Source organism: Acomys russatus, chromosome X, assembly GCF_903995435.1.
Source record: "Acomys russatus chromosome X, mAcoRus1.1, whole genome shotgun sequence".
NCBI classification, from domain to species: domain Eukaryota; kingdom Metazoa; phylum Chordata; class Mammalia; order Rodentia; family Muridae; genus Acomys; species Acomys russatus.
In genome coordinates this window covers 82,933,564-82,952,835 of record NC_067169.1, presented here as the reverse complement: position 1 = coordinate 82,952,835, position 19,272 = coordinate 82,933,564, and the positions used below count along the sequence as shown (strand labels likewise).

The following is a 19,272-nucleotide window of genomic DNA, read 5'->3' as shown; positions in this document are numbered from 1 at the left end:
GATCCTCAGGGAGGCCACCCTCTTCCTTTCCCTGCTTTGTAAATATCACTTGCATCCTGTGTCTAATGATTTGCTCTCCGCTAAAGGACAAGGCTCCCCTTGGGAAAAGTAACCCTCAAAGTTGCCAATCATTCATGCCACAGTGGCAATGAGTTTCCGATTCAAAGGAACAACTTTTAATTTTATGGGAATAGACCACTGGAATCTTGCGGGAGGGAAATAAAAGGCAGAAATACAGCAAGTTATACAGTCAGATCCTTCCATCAATTTTGCCATCTCACCTATTTTGAGGTTTGTGTTTCTAAGGTTCTCAGATGCTATTTGTGTACTATGTTATAGGTACCTCCATTAATGGGTTGGTTTCCCTAGTTGTCCAAAGGTAACCTTACGCTACACACGGACTCAAAGCCACCATAATCAGGAGACACAGCCCATTTGATCTTGAGCTGTGGTTGTAGACCTATAGTCCCTGGCTTTAGGCACAGTTCCCAGCCCTTGAGAATTAAGTCCTGCTGTGCACTTTTTAAAAAAAAATATTGAGCAGATGGAGGCAGGAGAGCTTGTTGGAACAATGTGGAGGAGTCCTTCTGCCCTAGATGGGTCCATCTGCCAAAATAAATGACATGTATCAGGGCATGGCATTAGTCCAAGCCCATTGAAATTCTGCTAGCCTTCCAAACAATGATGGCGCTTCAGATCGAGTCAGTGATCGGGGTTAGGAAGAGAGAAATGATGGGTGAGCATCTGGCTGCTGCAGCTTACTGATGGGAACAGTGCCACAGAAGGATCCAGGATGAGGGTGAGACAGCCTCGCGGACCCCCTAGGACATCTACCACTGACAAAGGGAAAGAGCCTAGCACCGAAAGGAGATAGAGTCAAGTTTAAGTCTCACGTCGTTCCTCCTAGCTATGTGGCCTTTAAAAAAAAAAATCTTCCTCTTCTCTCAGTCTACTCCACCCCTTAGAAAATAAACCCTGGCTAAATGGTCTCCAAGGGCCTTTCTCTGCTTGAACATTCTGTGACTTCTCTGACACTGGTTTGATTTCTCTTTCCCTGTGTGAGAAAGGCCCACCCACCCACCTGTTTATCTGCAGTCTCTGTGTTCTCACACTGCCCTCTGCTGGCCATTTGGGAAAGTGTCGCAGATAGAGTCTGCAGGGGGGTGGGGGGAGAGGGAGGAGAGACAACAAACCATAATGCAGGGGGAGATCCAGTCTGAAGCCTGAGTAGCGCACTGAAACTGCACTGGAGCTGAGAATGGGGGAACCCCAAGCAATACTAGAAACAGATGAAGAAACACCCCAAAGTGTCTCCTTCCTTTTATTGTGGCTGCCTTCCTCTGTTCATGGTGCTCTGTGCCACTGTGTGAATGGATTTCAGTGGGTGGAAGATTCCTTGTTTCAGATCCGTTCTCAGTGCGCGCTACAAGGCCTTGGCATGCTGGGGAAACAATTCAAGATAAGCAGTGAGTCTGAAACCTCCCAGCACCTACCAGACAGGGCCCTGTGTTGGAGTCAGTCTGAGAGGTTTCCTGCTGGACTGCTGACATATCCAACCAACCCAAACTACCTGAGACCAGCCCCAGAACCCTTGCTTCTCCAAGGGGTACCTTTCCAAAAACTTCTTTGGGATTTTTTTTTTTAATCTCATGAGTCCTTTGGGGGACGTACATGCAACTTTCTGACAAATTTAGTGTGCTCAGTCAGACAAGAGAAAGGAAGCAGTGTTCGGAACCAGCCTCTGCTGGACCAACTCAGAATTCTATTAAGTCCATCTTAGCATTTCTCACGCCTAAGTTTCCTAGTTTACTCATGCTGGCGAGCTTGTGGTCTGAACTATATGAGAGCAGAGGTGGACGGTGCTGGTCCATGTGCTCAAATTGAGCAGTACAGACTGAGAACTGGGCCACGTGACAATTCACTCTCTTGATAGCTATCAAGTGATTTATCATGTCCCCCTACTATTTATGGAAGAACCCCTTTGGCAGGTCTGAGGTTTGAGCCAAACATTCTGTGGTCTGACTGCATCTTCTCTGTTGGTAACAATACAGCTCTGACAAGTCCACCATGCCCCATCCTCCCACCAAGCAGCCTTCTCCTCCAACAGCTGGTTCTTGTCTCTTTCCCTTGTTCCAGACTCAGGCAGGCTGTCCCAGGCTCCTCGTGATGCTCACTTCTTCTCTTCAATGCGCCTTGATGGGTTAGAATCCTGAATACTGCTTTCTACCCAGCTGCTTCTCCAGGTCTGACCACACCATGTCTTCACCTTTCCTGCTTAACCTTCCAGGCCCCATTCCAGCTGGAGTTCACTTGACTTTCCCTAATAGCCACGACGCCCCAGCCATGGGCCAGGTGTTGCGCTCCACAGACCTCCACTGGCAGCCTTTCCCCTGTGCACCTGATGCTCTTGTCTCCACTCCACACTGGTGCTATCAGTGTAGTGTGAACTTTCATCTTGAAACCTATGTCCAGTTTCCCATTCCTTCACTCATCCTTAGTAAGTGCTAGCATAATGTTTTTAAAGTATTGCCCCTTTTTCTCTTTAGTTCACACACACACACACACACACACACACACACACACACACACACACATACAAAATTTCAAGAAAATGAGTCTAAATAAAATTCCACCAATGACATGAGAGCTTAAAAAGTGAACACTCAATACCTACCCCTATTACCCCCAGAGGTTTACCAAACATCCACAGCCTGCACCATGAGCATAGGAAAGTTTGAATGGTAGACTGAATTCCAGAAAGTTGCATCTCATCGGATAGAACATCTTTCACTTCTTTGCAGGAGCTCTAGGTCTTCATGGCCCTGATTGACAGTGCAAATTATATCCCAATGGACCAGCACAGCTGATGGGCACTAGTATCACCCAGACATACCTCTAGATATTGTGTTTAAGACATTTGTCCTGTTTTCAACCTTTTACAATGGAAAGCTTGAAGGTGATTGGAGAGGGCATTTTCATGGACTTTTTCAGAGTTTTCATGAATGTTTAGGAAATTATGGACAGTCACTAAAGGGGCAGAGAGGTGGGGCGTGAAGCATTTATGAAAATGCCAGATATGAAATTCTCATATAAGTAATGCACACTGCTAATGGTGTTTTTTATTTTTATTTTTTTATTTTGCTTTTCAGCAGGAAAAAAAAAAAATAAAAGTCCCTACCAGAATTTGTTCTAAATGATAATCCAGGCTGTCTGTTTTGTACCTACTGGGGTTAATTCTCGGTCTCAGTCTACTTTAAAATGTCAGCCTGAACTCTCAGACTTAATTGTTACAGACATTTTATAACCAAGGCATTCGAAATCTTCAGGCTGTTCACTCCTGCGACCATAATTGAAACTTAATAGATCTCCTCGGGCTCTTTGTGCTTTACACATTGAGTACTGTGCAAATAGAGGGAGGGCCTGACAGGGAGATGGGGAGGAAGAGTGAGCAATGAATGTGAGGGGGAGGGGTGCCTGGAAGTATTTGCTGCCAGGTACAATGATGGGGTCCTGGGATGCGCTGAGAAAAAATATGTATTTTGAAGAGTTCGGCAGTTTCAGGGGTCACAATTCTTTGGCCCCTGGAGCAGCATTCTTTAGACATGGCCATTTCTGAACTTCAGCGCAAGTATGTGGTTGGCCATTTGGCTGCAGCTTCCAAAATGCCATGACACTCTGCAGTGTTCTGTGCTTTCACTATTTTGACAATCTGATGGATGTCCTGGCACTAACTAGGAAGAGGACGATATTATCCAGCCTGAATAACTAAGTACAAAGTTGAAGGATCTTGGTGCACATGAATCTTCTTAAATGTGCTTATAAAATACGTTCTATCCAAATAAGCTTAGCAGCCCCTAAAATAGCCCTTTCTGATCCGTGTGTGGAACGTTGGCATACCTCACAGATCTCCAAGTCAAAGTTATTTAGTGAAGTGGTGCCCGTACTTTTGCATGAAAAAAAAATGAAAATGTTGTTGTTAAATCTTCTGTTAACTAATTGCCAGTTTTTCTGTCCATCTTTAGGGACGCCCTGGACCAATTGGAGCTCAGGGTCTAGCAGGTCCTGAAGGGTTAGCTGGTCCTGCTGGCTTACCAGGATTGAAAGGAGAAAGAGGCTCCCCAGGCCCTCTGGGACCATATGGGCCAACAGGGGATAAGGTAAGATGCAAGGGTTGTAAGTACAAAGTTCAAATGTTCAGTCTCAGTTCTCAGTTAGGAGAGTACTGTTGCTCCTAAATAATTTGGTGCCTGGGCACATACTTTAAAAAGAGCTGAGGCAAAGTACAGTATGAACTTGTGTGAAAATGACTTCGTGGAGAGAGGGGGGGGGAATGGAGGGGCACTCCTGGACATGGTGATGCATATCTGTAATCCCAGTACTCCAGTGGCAGAAGCAGGAAGTTTGCCTTAAATTCATGGGCAGCCTGACCTACTTAATAGATATCAAGCCAGCCAAGATACATTAAAATGCCCATCTCAAAGAAAAAAGAAAGAAGGAAGAAAGGAAATGGAGTGAATGATGGGCTGGTGACAAAGGAAAGCATTTCTAGAGACTCCCATAGTAGGCAAATTATCAAGTAAATATATTGGTTGCTTGCATGACAAGTTGGCTCACTCACATCAAGTCATGAGGGTTCGATCTGGGCTTGGGTCAAGAGTCTGATTAGCTGAACAATAGAGATCAAGCACATGACATGGAAGACTAACAAGCAAGACCTCAGAAGACTTCAAATAATTCTGGGCCATATATATATAAAGGAATACACTATGAAAACAAGAATGGTAATAACTAGCCTACTGAATTATTCAACTGAATGGAGACCTTTGGTGTATTTTCATCACCTCCTGTTAATCTCATGTTTTAGGGAAGGGATAGCCACATTAACTATAAGGGTAGCTGAAGCTATAACACTTACCTGGATGTATGAGGTTAATAGCAATTTTCTACTCGTGGATGAGGTAGACGGCAATTCGTGAATCACTTATGTTCCCATCTTAGGGAAGGGAGACATTATATAGCATGTAAGGCCACACAGAGTTGTACTTGGGAACAGAGTGAGGCAAGAGGCTGTAGGTGACAGGCTTTAGCATCAGGAGGTTGTGGTATCCCTGGAAGAGGGTGTGACTCATTCATGGATAAGCAAGAATTGTACTTGTCCTCTCATAAGAAGGATTGTCTAGCTTAGGACATTTTTTGTTAGATTATTCTTTTTTTTTCTCCAGATGTAAAGGTTGCCTGTAATACTGAGCATTAATGTTTGGTGCCTACACTATTCTGCTTAAAACAAGAACTTGTCTCAGAACATAAACACGCTCAAGACCTTACTTAGATCAACCCCTTAGACTTGGAGTAGGGAGTATGGCAATACAGCATGAGGAAGAAGATATAAAACACCAACCACTTAGGCCATCGAATCCCATCACCAAACCTATTGTACCTAATAGCCATCAATACAATTCTCACACATTTCTCTTTCTTCTCCTTTCTTTAGGGTCCCATGGGCGTTCCTGGCTTTGTTGGCATCGATGGGATTCTGGTGAGTGTGTCCACAGAAGCAACGTTAATATTACCTTCCAGGTTCTGCCTGCTGGCTCAAGTACTTTGGCCTTAGAAACTGTTTTTGTTGTCTTATACACGAATGCTCCGAGTCATGCCCTGAGTGAGGGAAGTGTGGTGAGGTGTGAAGGGCAGGAATCCCACACATTTAGCCTCGGACTCAGGTTCAGACAATCATTAATCAGATCGTTTAAGATGAGAAGTGGCATGTCATCCATAAGAAAATGCCCATGCTTAAGTCTAAGTAAGTTAATACTGGGTGAGGGGGAGCTGGGAAGAGTTTCAACTAGACATAGAGGAGCTGCCTCTGAATTGCAGAGGTGCATTAGAGCATGCATGTCCTCATTACAGGAAAAGTAATAAGATGCACAAAACCTGACTGAGAAATCCTTAATGATAACTTGATACATGCTATTTCAGTAATTTGTTCTCGTCAGCTTTATTTCCTTTCATTGAGAATGTCTCTTTGTTTTTTGTTTCTTTGTTTACTTTTCCAGATATAGATGGTGGATGTGAACTTGTAAACAGTCCTTTCTCCATTCCATCCAGCCCAAAGTCTTAGATTCCCCATTTGTAACCTGTAATCACACTCAACCCACTGCTTCTGATTCTACAGTGACCATTCATCAGCCTCTGAAATAAACACTTGGAACTTAGTGGCTATCACTTTCTGCTTTTGCCCACATCGCCCCTTTTCTATATTTCCTCCATACTCTGGGTCATGTTTGTCTACAAGGTCTTGTTTAAGAGACCAAAAAGGATGTGGACACTTGGACTATACAATAGAAAAGAGGAAAGCTCCTCCACCTGAGGAGGACTTTAGCTTGCCCTTATCCTTATAACAACCCCTAAGAGGGACTTTTGAACATTATCAAAGCTCAACTGCGGAAACTCTAGTCTACTCGCTGTTTTCTGTTATGCTATACAACCTTCTAGTATCACCAAAGGTAATTCAGATCTTTTTGCCCCAATTTCCAGGCAATGTCTTGCTCACCTGCTATATGCCCATTCTCTACTATGAGGATATATGGGAAGAATATAGTTTTTCTTTCATAGATGCTATCATCTGACCTACTTTTCTCTCACATATAGTAGACATTTGTATATCTGGAAGGTATAAGACTCACTTTCTTTGTATTTCTTACTTGAATCATATCACCATCAGATGTCTGCATTTTATTCAACTGCAGTGTCTGGAAATGTTCAGAAATAAGCCAACTGGAAAGTTAAGTGGAGACGGATAGCCATCCTTTTTTTTGACATTCACCTACATTTTTTGACATTCACCTACGTTAACTATGCCTGCCTGAGGAGGAATCACTGCCCAGAGAGTGCATTCCAGGTTCAGGAGATGAGTGTAACTGCCAAGCCGGAGGTAGCCTTACCCCATCATCCTACAGACCTAGCCCGGCCAGAGAGTCACAGGTGACTGGAATTTGCAGTGTTACTATGCCCTCTCCTAGTATCTCTTTTGACTTGCAACTGAGAGCAAGTAAATCATGTGCTACTTAGACTGCTTCTACAATCTAAGCTGGAACTGTCCCCAAGTCCAGCTGAACACTCATGCCTCCAACTTATGGCCCATGTAGGCATTGATCGCTTCCTTTTGTGGTTTCATCACTTAGTAGAAAGAGTCACAGATCTTCCCACTTCTTGCCCTTTCCTTAACGGAAGGTTGCTGTTTCCTTTTGCCTTTTGATTTTTCTCATTTCTGACTTCCCCTCTGCCAACTATCCAAAAAATATCTGTTGAGTGCCCTTCATTCAGTACTTACCTTTTCCTTTCATCTTGAAGATCTCAGGAGTCCTTGGTGTGTGTTTCAGTACTCGAGCTCCTTGATACATATAGTCTCCTGGTGCTCATTACTTTATATGACAGTTTCATCTAACTCCTTAAAAGCACAGATCATGTCTTCTGCTCCCTGCTCAGGCCCGAGAGTCCCAGGAATTCTGGAAAACGAAACTGTCTCTTCTAGTGTCTGTAAGAGCCTGAGTTCTCAGACTGATGGAGCTACCTCAAACAGAAAAACACAGACTCCACAGGTTTTTCCCAGCTAATCAATCTCTTCAACTCTTAGCAACACATATTAAACAGTTCAGCTGAAGACAACAGCTTCTCTGACACATCTTCCTAAATTGGACCAGTGCACAGATTTCAATCCCCTCCTAACAATGACAGATCATTAACACTGGTCACTGGTTTGGGTCTCCAAATCCCTACCCCCACCCGATCTTTTGCTATCATGTTGACAATTTCAAAATGGAGTCTGTTTCCTGACAACCCAGTTCGTTGCACCAAGGGCCACAACAGCCAGTGAAGTGGGCAAAGAGAGCTTGCCTATGCATTAGGAGATTCAACATCAGCAGACCGACCCTGGGGATGGTACGACTCAGAGCTTTACTCACAATTCAGTTGTGAGTTAGAGCTGTTGGCAACTGCCATGGATGCATATTTATGAAACGCTTTCATTTAAAATGAGTTGAGAGCAGAGAGTTTCAAGATATCCTTTAAAATAAGGTTTACTTAGCCTTACCCAGGATGTCAATCACAGACATTTCCCATATGTAGAGGTTTTTAAATAAACACTGTAAACTTATATCCTCAAAGTGGACACATAGCACTCATCACACGGGAACATCTCCCTTGGGACTAAGGACTCAGGAACACAATTTTTTTCTGGAACATAGCAGGCACATTCCCTTGTACATATATTGAACCATAAGTTCCCCCCTCAAAAGACTATGCTCCTGGAATCCAGTACACTCTGGTAAAATAATTAGCTATAGGCAAAGTGCTAGAAATTCTGTGGTCCTGAAAACTGCGAGGAGGCAGAACTCCACCCTATAGCTTATTCTTGCTGATTTGCCCGGATCAAGACTTAACCATTTACTCATTTGCTACTTAGTAAACCCAGTATCACTTAATGTTAACCACAGCACAATGCTGCTTTTAATGTTGACAACCTCTCTAGAATATATGTATTACTCATCACCAGTTTACTAATGGAGGAATGGGGCAGCTGGAAAGTAGTAAAGCTGGATCAGGATATAAGTCTGACTGGCTCAAAGCCCGCACTGCCCATTGTATCAGCAGATGAAAAAGAGGCAATAGGTTTGAGTTGGCTGTCAGAGGTTAATTCCAGGGATTTTCACTAAGGTGGAGAAAGGTGAGCAGGTTTCTCTACCAGTGAGAGGTATCAGAAGTTTAAATGAGAAAACCAAAAGAGTCTAGATAAAGACGGTTTTGGTAGCCCGAGTACTGAGCTAGACTATGGTTTTAACTTATTTCTGCTACATAGGAAACTGGGTACCCCACCCATAGAGCTTAACTAAACAGAGTTGAATAGAGTAGATTTAGAGAATGTGGCAGGATCAAGGGAAACAACAATGGATAATGGAACAACTGACTCCAAACCATAATGCTGGAACATTATAGAGCTAGGGGACAGCTGTTTTCCAATGGGTAGCTACTAAGACTGTAGGGAAATCTAGCTATTTCCAGAAAATATACTCAGGGAAAGAGAACAAGGGAGAATTGAGACCTTCACTTTTTCTCTTCCTGGTCTCCTCTCCAGCCTAACTCTCAAAATGACTACATAAAATGAGAAGACAGAAGGAAAGGGATCCTGCATGGTACAGAGGCTATCTTCTTACAAACAAAAGGACAGATGGCCAATGGCTGCCTGAAAACCTACATAGCAGGCAACTTAACTGCTTGCCTTTTCTTATTTTCAGGCAACCACTGGGCATCTTAGACTATATCCCACATGATTAAGACAGGCTCCGATATCAGAGGAAAGATTCATTTACCATATTCTTGTAGAGAAAATGTGCCACAGAATTCTATTTCATTCCCACTGTTATTAGAATTGAAGGAGGTAAACAGACTACTCATACAAACGTGTGAGTCAAGACTATGAAAGTGATGGTTTCACGTTTGCAGGGGAAGCAGGCAGCATACTCCTTGACTCCTTATTACCAACCAGAATGATTAGTCTCATTCCCTGTGAAGAGGCCCAGATCTGTGCTTTTGCTGGCATAACTTTTGCAGGTTGAGGTTGGACCTTAAAACTAGCATAAACTTCCTTTTCCTGATTCACAATTTGATGGGTAGGTTTTGTCTTACGTTAAATCATAGTAACTTCCGCATGCGAGTCTTTTCTTTGCTCATTAAGCTAACTTTCACTTTTCCATTTAAAGAAGTATTTTTGATTCTGTCTGTTGTATCCAAATTACCAGCATCGCGAATCTTCTGCTTTAAGGCCATTATACAGTAACATAAAGATTGTGCTACTGCTGTGAAAATTGATCTGATAACAAAGATAGCTGCCTAGTGACTAATAGTGACTAATATAGCATAAATATTCATAGATGTGCTAGAAAGGGGAATGATTTACATCACAGGTGGGATGGAGTAGGTTGGCATTTGAGTTCATTATCCTACTCAGCAAAATATGCAATTTAAAATCCATGAGTTACCATGGAGAGGGAGGGACTACTGGTCATTTGAAGGGCTTATTTTGAACATATGACGTTTTCTCCAAATCATTAAATATACCCTTTGAAAGTATGTTTATGAGAAGGTGGAAGTGTACCTTTCCTTACCCTGGTCAGATGACCTATTAAGGTCATCTGTTTTCACCACGCCCCAGATATAACTAGATTTTACTAGATTAAAACAGTATGTTCTCCAACTCGGGAACTTACTGGGTTCAGATGAGCGCTATAAAAATGCTTACTAGCTCCCCAGCTAAATACTTGCCCCATAGTGACTATGGAGAAGAAAAGGGATTTGGTCTTAACTGAAACAGTTACTTGACTAGGATGGTTACAAACTGAGAGTGCAAGGGAGGCTTGCTAATTTGTGGCCAAGCAGCTTTCAGTAGAGGAGGTGTTGTGCGAACTTACTCCACTCTGTTAACCGAGATCCAGCATCCACTCCCATGGAGGACTTACATACAGAAAGCCACCTGGACTCTGTCCTATCTGAGGAATCTCAAACCTTGGCATGGTTCTCTGTTGATAGCAGTTCAGCTGTCCGACAGCTAAACTTCATTTTAGTACATCTCTATACTCAAGGAAGGTGAAGTTGCAATGCCTTAACTATTGTATCTGTCCATGTTTGAGCCCTTTAGTCTCATCTTGGATTGCATTAAAGCACCAGTTGTCTTTTTGAGTGGGAGAACTTGAGCTGTGATTGGCAACATATATCTGAGAACATACGTGATGATGCTAAGGGGATAGACAAGGAGCCAAAAGTTGGCAGTGCACTTGGCTAGTCTCCTTATGGAACTTTTTGCATTAGCTGAAAGCCCTTTAGGTAACTCCATCCCTTCTTTTCTCTTTAAACAGGGCCACCCTGGACAACCAGGTCCCAGAGGTCCACCAGGCCTAGATGGCTGTAATGGAACTCAAGGAGCTATTGGATTTCCAGGCCCGGATGGCTACCCTGGGATTTTAGGACCACCTGTATGTTACAAGATCTTTGTACCTTCATGCAAATGCACATCAAAATGTGTTCCTTTCTGTATTATTCTCTTGAAACTTCATTAAGTCTTTGTAGACAGCCACTGTTTTTTTCCAATGCAAGAGTTTATACTGATAGCACCACAAATGCCAGTTGTGGGGTGCACATGTTACATAGCTTTAGATTAGTTTCTAATGCTACTTTTGGAATTGTCAAAATTGTTAAAACAAACAGATAAATATTGGCTATAATACATTTCAGAGCAATAGCTATAGTACATCTCAGAGCAAAACATGCCTTGGGCTATTGGGCATGTTCTTATATCAGGTAACACTTGGGATATGCTTGGAAGACCTCCATGTGATCGTGAGTATATTAACAAGGACCTAAAGGTGTGTCAATCTGGGTTTATACTAGCAGTTCTTAACCAGGGGATAATTTTGTTCCTTGGGAGGGAGCATTTTAATAAGTATTGATAACTTTAGAAGTCATAACTGGGGGCATCTCACTAGCATACACTTTACAACATCAAGGAATCAATTTGCCCAGTGTCAGTGATGCTAAGGTTCCTTTCTCCCACCTCACGTCATCACCCTTGGTTATAGGATTTATCTGCTTTTTGTTGTTGTTGTTTTGTTTTGTTTTTTGTCTCATGGTTCCACTTTTATTTAATTTCATTCCTTCAAATAGAGCTGAGATAGTCAGATATCATGCACTTTACAGATAGATTTACATGTAAATAGAAAATATCAGGCCTTTACAAAGAGTGGTTGAAAAGAGAAAAATAGCACATTTCAGGTTCACTAATAACCTAGACTAGAAAATCCTAAATCTATAAGAGTTGTGAAGTAAGGTCTTTTAGAAACTAGAAATCATGCCACTAATTAGACAGATCTCACAGTGACACGAGTAGCCTTCAATGACCAAGTCATGGGGTATGAGAATACATGTGAAAAACTGACACAGAAGACAGGCAAAGTACAAGCCTCAAACTAGCATAAAAGACCCTACATCTAAGGTCCAAACCAATATACAGCAGGGAGATAACAAGGAAATGTGTAGTCCTAATATGGAATAATCTGCATGAGTCATAAAAGTTCCTGAGCACTGCCATGGCAGCAGAAAGGGGAATAGAATCGATAACGGAAGAATTCCATCCTGAGACAGATAAGAAAGATCTTGGGGTAACAGACATCCTCTAAAAGATAAAACCCCAGAAGGGAAACCTAATCCCAGCCTGAAATTTCACCTTAAGCTTAAAAAAATTTTAGGTATGTATTTTACTAAGTTGAACCTTACTAACTGCTGCCTATCCATTCAGTAAGTACCTTTGAAGCATCTTTGGAAAAAATAGGGACCTTCATCGTAAAACTAAACTACCTGGTCTACAATGAAAGTCCCTATTCTGAAGCTTAGTTTTTTAGGGATTAAGATGTTTTTAGGTCTAGATAGGTGTTTTAAGTTGATAATGACAAGATGTGATGGAGATTGGTTTACACTCAGAATTTTAGACTCACCAAGATAGGAAAGATGTTTTCTTCAAGGCTGTCAAATACAAATAGCCAAAACACCTAGAATGTAGCACTTATATAATTCCTGATTGTGTCATGGTTCTTCTTGCTATTGGTAGTTTATTGTATATATGTGTAATAATATAAATGTATATGTAAAAATTTAAAATTACTTAATGAAAAAAAAAAGAAAAGAAAAATAGGGACCACAAGAATAAGAGGAAGCAGACAATCTTAAGAAATTAATTTGTAGCCGGGCATGGTGGCTCCTGCCTGTAACCCCAGCAATCAGGAGGCAGAGGCAAGAGGATCACTGTGAGTTCAAGAGCAGCCTGCTCTACAAAGGGAGTCCAGGACATCCAAAGATACACAGAGAAACCCTGTCTCAAAAACAAAACAAAGAGAGAGGGGGGATTAATTTGTATGTGTAGGCACTTATTCTAATACACTCGTAGTTCCTGAACCAGAGAATTCATCATCAATCAACAAATTTACTCCATAAAGTGTACCCCCATACTATTGCTGACTTCCCCTTAGCTGCCAGCATTTGCTACCAAGACAGCAAAAGAATCTGATTGCAAGACTGGAATCAGGTACATTGAATTGTTTTCCAGGATAGTAATGAGACACACCAGCTTCTTCAAAGGGTTGCAGTTGATTTTGTGGGAAAGAAGCACAAGATGAAGCTGGTTTCATAGTTACCCTTTAGACCCATGGCCTACATGGGGGTCCACAAAAGCACCTCTCCTCTAGTCCCTTTTTACATCTTAAAAACAAATAATAAGAAAAATATGTGACAGATCCCAGATTTGACTCACAAAACTTTAATTATCTGGATCCATAGAAACTTTTGTTGACTTTTGACCTAGACAAAGACTCTGTTAGTAATGTATAACTAACCGTAAGGGGTAGAGCTTTACCTAAACCTCTTCAGGGGTTGCGCATTGCACTTTAACCCAGCTAGTTTTTCCATAAGATGCATAATTCCAGGTTCCCATTGCCCAATCCTCTATCTAATTGGGTCATATTGCTATCATCTCTCTCTCTCTCTCTCTCTCTCTCTCTCTCTCTCTCTCTCTCTCTCTCTCTCTCTCCCTCCCTCCCTCCCTCCCTCCTCCCTCCCTCCCTCCCCCCCCTTTTGCGCGCGCTTGTGTGTGTGTGTGTGTGTGTGCGCGTGCACGCGTGCATATGTCTGTGTCTTTGTGTGTCTGTGTGTAGAGCATAAACATGCATTTCTTAGGAGATTTTCATATTTTACCCAGGGGCTGCCTGGTTACAAAGGTGCAAAAGGAGAACCTGCTTCTCTTCACGGCAGCATCACAGGAATGAAGGTAAGGGCTTCTAAAGCACGCAGCTGAGTGGCAGGGAAGCAAGGGTCCCCAGAGCCAGGCCTCACCTCAGATCAAACCATTTCCAGGACTAGCAAACCTGTGCAATGCCCATCCCAGCCCCCAGCATCCTGGTCCCACCCTTCTCTAGACCCCTGAATTTTCTACAAAAGTTTGCCTGTTGACTCTCAACTGATTGGAATCTGATCTCTTGTCAATAATCTTGTTTTATTGAGGCTCTCTCTCTCTGTCTCTCTGTCTCTCTCTCTCTGTCACTGTCTCTCTCTCTCTGTCTCTGTCTTTCTCTGTCTCTCTGTCTCTGTCTTTCTCTGTCTCTCTGTCTCTGTCTGTCTGTCTGTCTGTCTGTCTGTCTGTCTGTCTGTCTCTCTCTCTCTCTCTCTCTCTCTCTCTCTGTCTCTCTCTGTCTTTCTCTCTCCCTCTCCCTCTTCCTCTCTGCTAACTTATAGCTTTGTGTGGCCTCAATAAACCCTAGTTCCAAATGATTGACCCTATTACTCTTCAGACTGGAAAAGTATCCATCACTGCCCTGGTAGCAAATCGGAATTTCTGGTAACAAATGGCAATTCATGTGCCCACAATTGGGAGACTACAGCAAGCTTACTGAGATCATTGATACCTCTCTTAGATCATAGGATGGAACCAGGAACCTTGGACCCTGGCTATAAAAGCAGTAATGGGGATGGAACAGATGGATAACTGGAGAAGAAGATTTGGGTTCTTGACTACGGGTGCCATAGCAGAGGGTAGAACATTAAAATTGTCAAAGGCCTCATGGCTTTTGGATTCGTGCCTCTCATTAGACAGATTGAAAATCTAAGGCTATGTGACTTACTCATAGCCAGATGGCCAGTTCTCTGAAGAACTAAACCTCATAGCAGTTCTATTTCCATCCTACAGGGAGTTTAGAGGGTTTTTCTGTAAGCCAAGTGGGGCAAGACTAGCAGGTGTCAAAGTACAGCCGTTGTCTTAGCAAACACTGATGAAATGGTTCTGCCAGAAATCAAAGAAACCTTGGATCCAGTGGAACACAGCAATTTCCACAAGATGGTTATATTACAGATTCATACAGTGGCTTAAGATGCTGCAAAGTAATTAAAATGTAATCAGAGTCTGTATGCTCTGTTGATTTTCCCTTGAAATGTCTGATTTGCATTGTATACATATAGGCACAGATTCTCTGGGGATGAAGGCACATGGGAAGGTAGCTTTGCTTTCCTCCAAAAAAGAGCAGAAAATCGCCAGCCTGAAGAAGCCGTTTCTAATTGATAAGTTCCTAGCAAATGTGAGAATTAATTAATCTAGGTAAAATAGGAACTCTTGTTCAGCCAAAGCTATAATATTTGTTTTCTAGAGTCCAGAATGTTCACAGGGGAAAAGTAAATGGTTAGATACAGCCAATTTGTGCATTATTTAAAACACAAGGCCTGGACAAGGGCCCAAGTTGCAGCAATTGGTTTCTATGCCCATGAATCTTACGTAGGTTGGCTGAAACCCTGTGTGCTTCACTTATTAATCTCTTTCATGTGCTCTTTGTCTTCCTCAGGGGGCTCCTGGACTGCCTGGGCTGGATGGAATCACTGTAAGTCGTGCTTCTTGTCTTGGCCTCTCAATGCTTTGTCAAGTCACTCTTGATATCTTTTCTTTCCTCTTCATGGTGAAAATCAAAGGTCTTCAACCTACTCAAAGAAAGCCCAGAGTACCAAGATAGAACAAGTCATACTAGCCACATGATTTTTTTTTAGATAGAAAATCCTGAGAAGATGTATTGCTCAACTCAAGTTGAAAGACCAGCAGTCTTTAGGCCTTAGTTAAGATCTATGTCTGGTGCCCCCACCTTATGATGCCCCTGGTGGACACCTGAAACCATAGATAGTATGAGCCTTCTTTCCCTATGTATATAGACCTATGATAGAGCTAAATTATAAGTTAAACACAGTAAGATACTAGCAACAATTGCTAATAAACTACAACATGCTATATTAAGACAAAGTAATGAAAGTTATGAATCCCTTCTCAAAATAACTTGATGTGCTACACTCGGCATTTCTCTTCTTGTGAAGATGTGAAACAATACAAAGCCCCTGTGATGTGATGAAGTAAGGTGAGTAACGTAGGTGACTACCTAAAGGTTACTCAAATATAAGCCCTTTCATCTTCTTTCTGTTTACTATTTTTGAACTGTGGTTGATAGGGGTAACTGCAATTGTAGCTAAGGAGGTCTGCTCTATTCTCTTGCACTTATTAGGACGATACCATGCCTTTCAGTCAGCAACCGTGTACTAAGTGTTTTCTGTGTGTTCGGGGTTATATATACACTTCTTTTAAAGGTATCCCATACAGGTAAGAGTACATGAAAGTCCACAAGTTGTACTAAGCGGTGTCTTTTTCCTTGCAATTCCATATTCCCGTTGCTTACTTTTGAAAAAGCCTGAGAACTGTACCTGATTTCTTGTATCTGTTTTTTATTATTGTCTTGTTTCCTGTTACTTTTCAATACATATGGAGTATCCACTATGAGCAATGTGCTGTGAGTGATTTTACAGGCAAGGTAGACTTTGTCCCTCCCAGAAAGGATGTGAAAATGTAAGGGTAGGGACGTGTCAGAAAAATTGCAGAACCCTTGAGAGAAGAATACTGTGTATCTGAAAGTCTGGTGGTAGGAGATATGTAAACTCTGGTAGGAGATATGTAAATTCTGATAGGAGATATGTAAATTATGGTAGGAAATATGAAAGAGAATGTAACTTCTAAGAGGAGAATGTAACTTCTAAGAGGCATGGATATAGTTCAGACTACCTGGCTGTGGATAGATGCTTATACAAGAAATATGAAGTATGTAATCTGATGCAGAAAACAAAGATGACTAAGGACCAAGGCATAGAGGCCCCCAGAGCTTAGCAAAATTGGCTTTAAAAGTCCGTTTATTAAATTTATATAAATAACATCCACTCTCTATGCTTCACAATTTCTCTTAGGGATCCAGTCCCCTGCCCACCGGCCTATAACATTTGACTAGCAGGACAATCATGATGTAACAAGTTCTTAGCTTTGAGGACAGGATGTTTGGTAGTTCAACAGCAGGTTTGTGATCAATAAGGAGAGCACGGGTTGTTCCTAGTTGTCAATTCCATATTCTATCAAGTCATGGAACATTAGCGTCACCCCAGAAAATTTCTTCCTGCCTCCTCACAGTCAGTCCCTGTCCCTGCCCCACCTTGAAGGCAAACCCCATTGTGATTATTCTTCTATTTAGATTACTAGTCCGTGGCATCTTCATTTCTGGAGAATCTTCTAATTCCTCTTTCTCTTTCTGTTGTCTAAACCTTGACCTACCTTGGGCTTTTCCTCCCTTTCTTGGACACAGACCACCTGTGTCCTGCTACTGCAATGAAATAGAGCCCTACTTTTCTCTAAACCACCCTTCTCTCAATTTCAGTCTTACATTAAGCAGTGTTACTCAGTTCTACACATTTTCTAATTGTCCATGTGACCTTTTCCTTTTCCTTTTTGCATAGAGTATTTAGAACTGTGTTTTCTTGCTGCCACATCTTTGGCTGCTTTCCCACTACCTTTCCGTTATCAATTTCTAGTTTGAGTCTATCAATACTAAGAGAGCACATTCTTGTGTTTCATCCTGCTGAATTTACAAAATTTGGTTTATGGCCAAAACTTGCAGAGAGCACATAGCTGGTGGGTGTAACGATTTAAGCAATATCCATTAGGTCAAGGTAGTTGATGGTGTTTCCATACTCAATGACCTGGCTGGGTTTTTTTTTTCCTCAGTTCAACCAATTACTGAAGGAAAAATAGTGATTTTTTTTTTTAACTAGAACATATTTTACCTATTTTGCCTGGAGTTCTATCAGTTTTTGCTTTGTGTGTGTTGAGCCTCTACTGTTAGGTAATACTATGTAATCCCATGGTATCTTCTGGAATTAACCCATTTATCATTATTAAATGTCTCCTACTCATACCTACTTAATAGCCTTTATCTTGAAGTCTGTTTTATCTGAAACTAAATAACTAAGTTTTTTTCTTTTAAACATTTTACTAGTAAAAATTCAAATATAAAGCCAAGCATAATGATTTTTACAGTAATCACTCATAACTTTAATATTTTACTAGAATCTCTTCATATCTCTCCTGTCCACCTGTCTATCATTATCAGCTCACCCTGTTTTGAGAAATTGCAAAATTGCTCCTAAATACAATAGCATACCTATTAGTTAAACTTCGATATTTGATTTGATTTCCTTTTGGTTTATAATGTATATACAATGACATCCACAAATCTTAAATGTGTATTTGCTGAATTTTGACAGATGCATACTCCTAGGTAATGCAAAATTCTATTAAGCCACCAAACACTAACATTGCCCCAGAAACTTCACTCCTGCCACTTCACAGCCAATCCCTGTCCCTCCCACACCCTAAAGGCAATCCCCATTGTGATTATTCTTCAGTGTAGATGAGTTTTCACTTGTCTTAGAGAGTCACATGCAGGGAATAATTTCATATGTAGTCTTTTGGGTCTAGCTTCTCTTACCACGATGCCTTTGAGATTCATCCATATCGTTCTGTATATGAGTAAACATGCTGCTTTTCACTTTTGTATGTCACAGTTCATTTATCAATCCCTGTATCAGTGACTACTTGGAACAGTTCTAACATTTTTCTATTATGAATAAAAGTGCTATAATAACTCTTCGACAATTCTTGTGGAGTTGTTTTCTTTTTGAGAAGCTATCTTGCCTTTTGACCTTAATAAAAAAATTTTTCTATCTCCAGGGTCCACCAGGATCTCCTGGATTTCCTGGAGATGCAGGACCCATAGGACCACCAGGCTTACAAGTAAGACCAACTTAAAACTAGTGTGTGGTTGCAGTGTTCATGTTCTTTCCCAGACCATGGATTAAATGCAGGCCCATGTAATTTAGACCCCCTTCTAGAACAGCAAAAGCCACTTCTGGAAGATTATACTGAAACATGCTCACTTTCTTTAGGCCTCCCTCCCTCTGCTCTCTCACTGACTCCCTTCCTTCATCCTCCCTTCCTCCCCTTTTAGAGACAGAATCTCACTATGCAGTGCTGGCTGTCCTGGAACTCGCTTAGTGAATGTTTCAGGTCCAGGCTGGCCTTGAACTCACAGAGATCCAGTTGCTTCCACCTCCTAAGTGCTGAGATTAAAGGCGTGTCACCACTCTGGGCTTGAAACATGCTCTTCCTCAGAGCTATTTGTTGTTCTTGTTGATCAGAGGGCTTTTGTTAGGGAGTTGTTGTTGTTGTTTTGTTTGTTTATTTTCCTGACCATCTATTCTGTGTCCCTAAAGCTTGCTAGTATAGTTCAACCTAAGGTATAGCCAAGAGAAGACAGATACTTGACACATCTA

General features: G+C 41.7%; 1 protein-coding gene across 1 annotated transcript in view; it reads left to right on the top strand.

The window, feature by feature from the left end:
• The window catches only part of Col4a6 (collagen type IV alpha 6 chain), a 290,619-nt gene that overhangs the window by 217,186 nt on the left and 54,161 nt on the right, over nucleotides 1-19,272 (top strand). Inside the window, exons 4-9 of the mRNA XM_051141160.1 lie at nucleotides 4,023-4,157; nucleotides 5,492-5,536; nucleotides 10,908-11,024; nucleotides 13,796-13,864; nucleotides 15,426-15,461; nucleotides 18,671-18,733. Of these exons, the coding sequence (XP_050997117.1) occupies nucleotides 4,023-4,157; nucleotides 5,492-5,536; nucleotides 10,908-11,024; nucleotides 13,796-13,864; nucleotides 15,426-15,461; nucleotides 18,671-18,733 (465 nt within the window). The remainder of the gene's footprint in view (nucleotides 1-4,022; nucleotides 4,158-5,491; nucleotides 5,537-10,907; nucleotides 11,025-13,795; nucleotides 13,865-15,425; nucleotides 15,462-18,670; nucleotides 18,734-19,272) is intronic.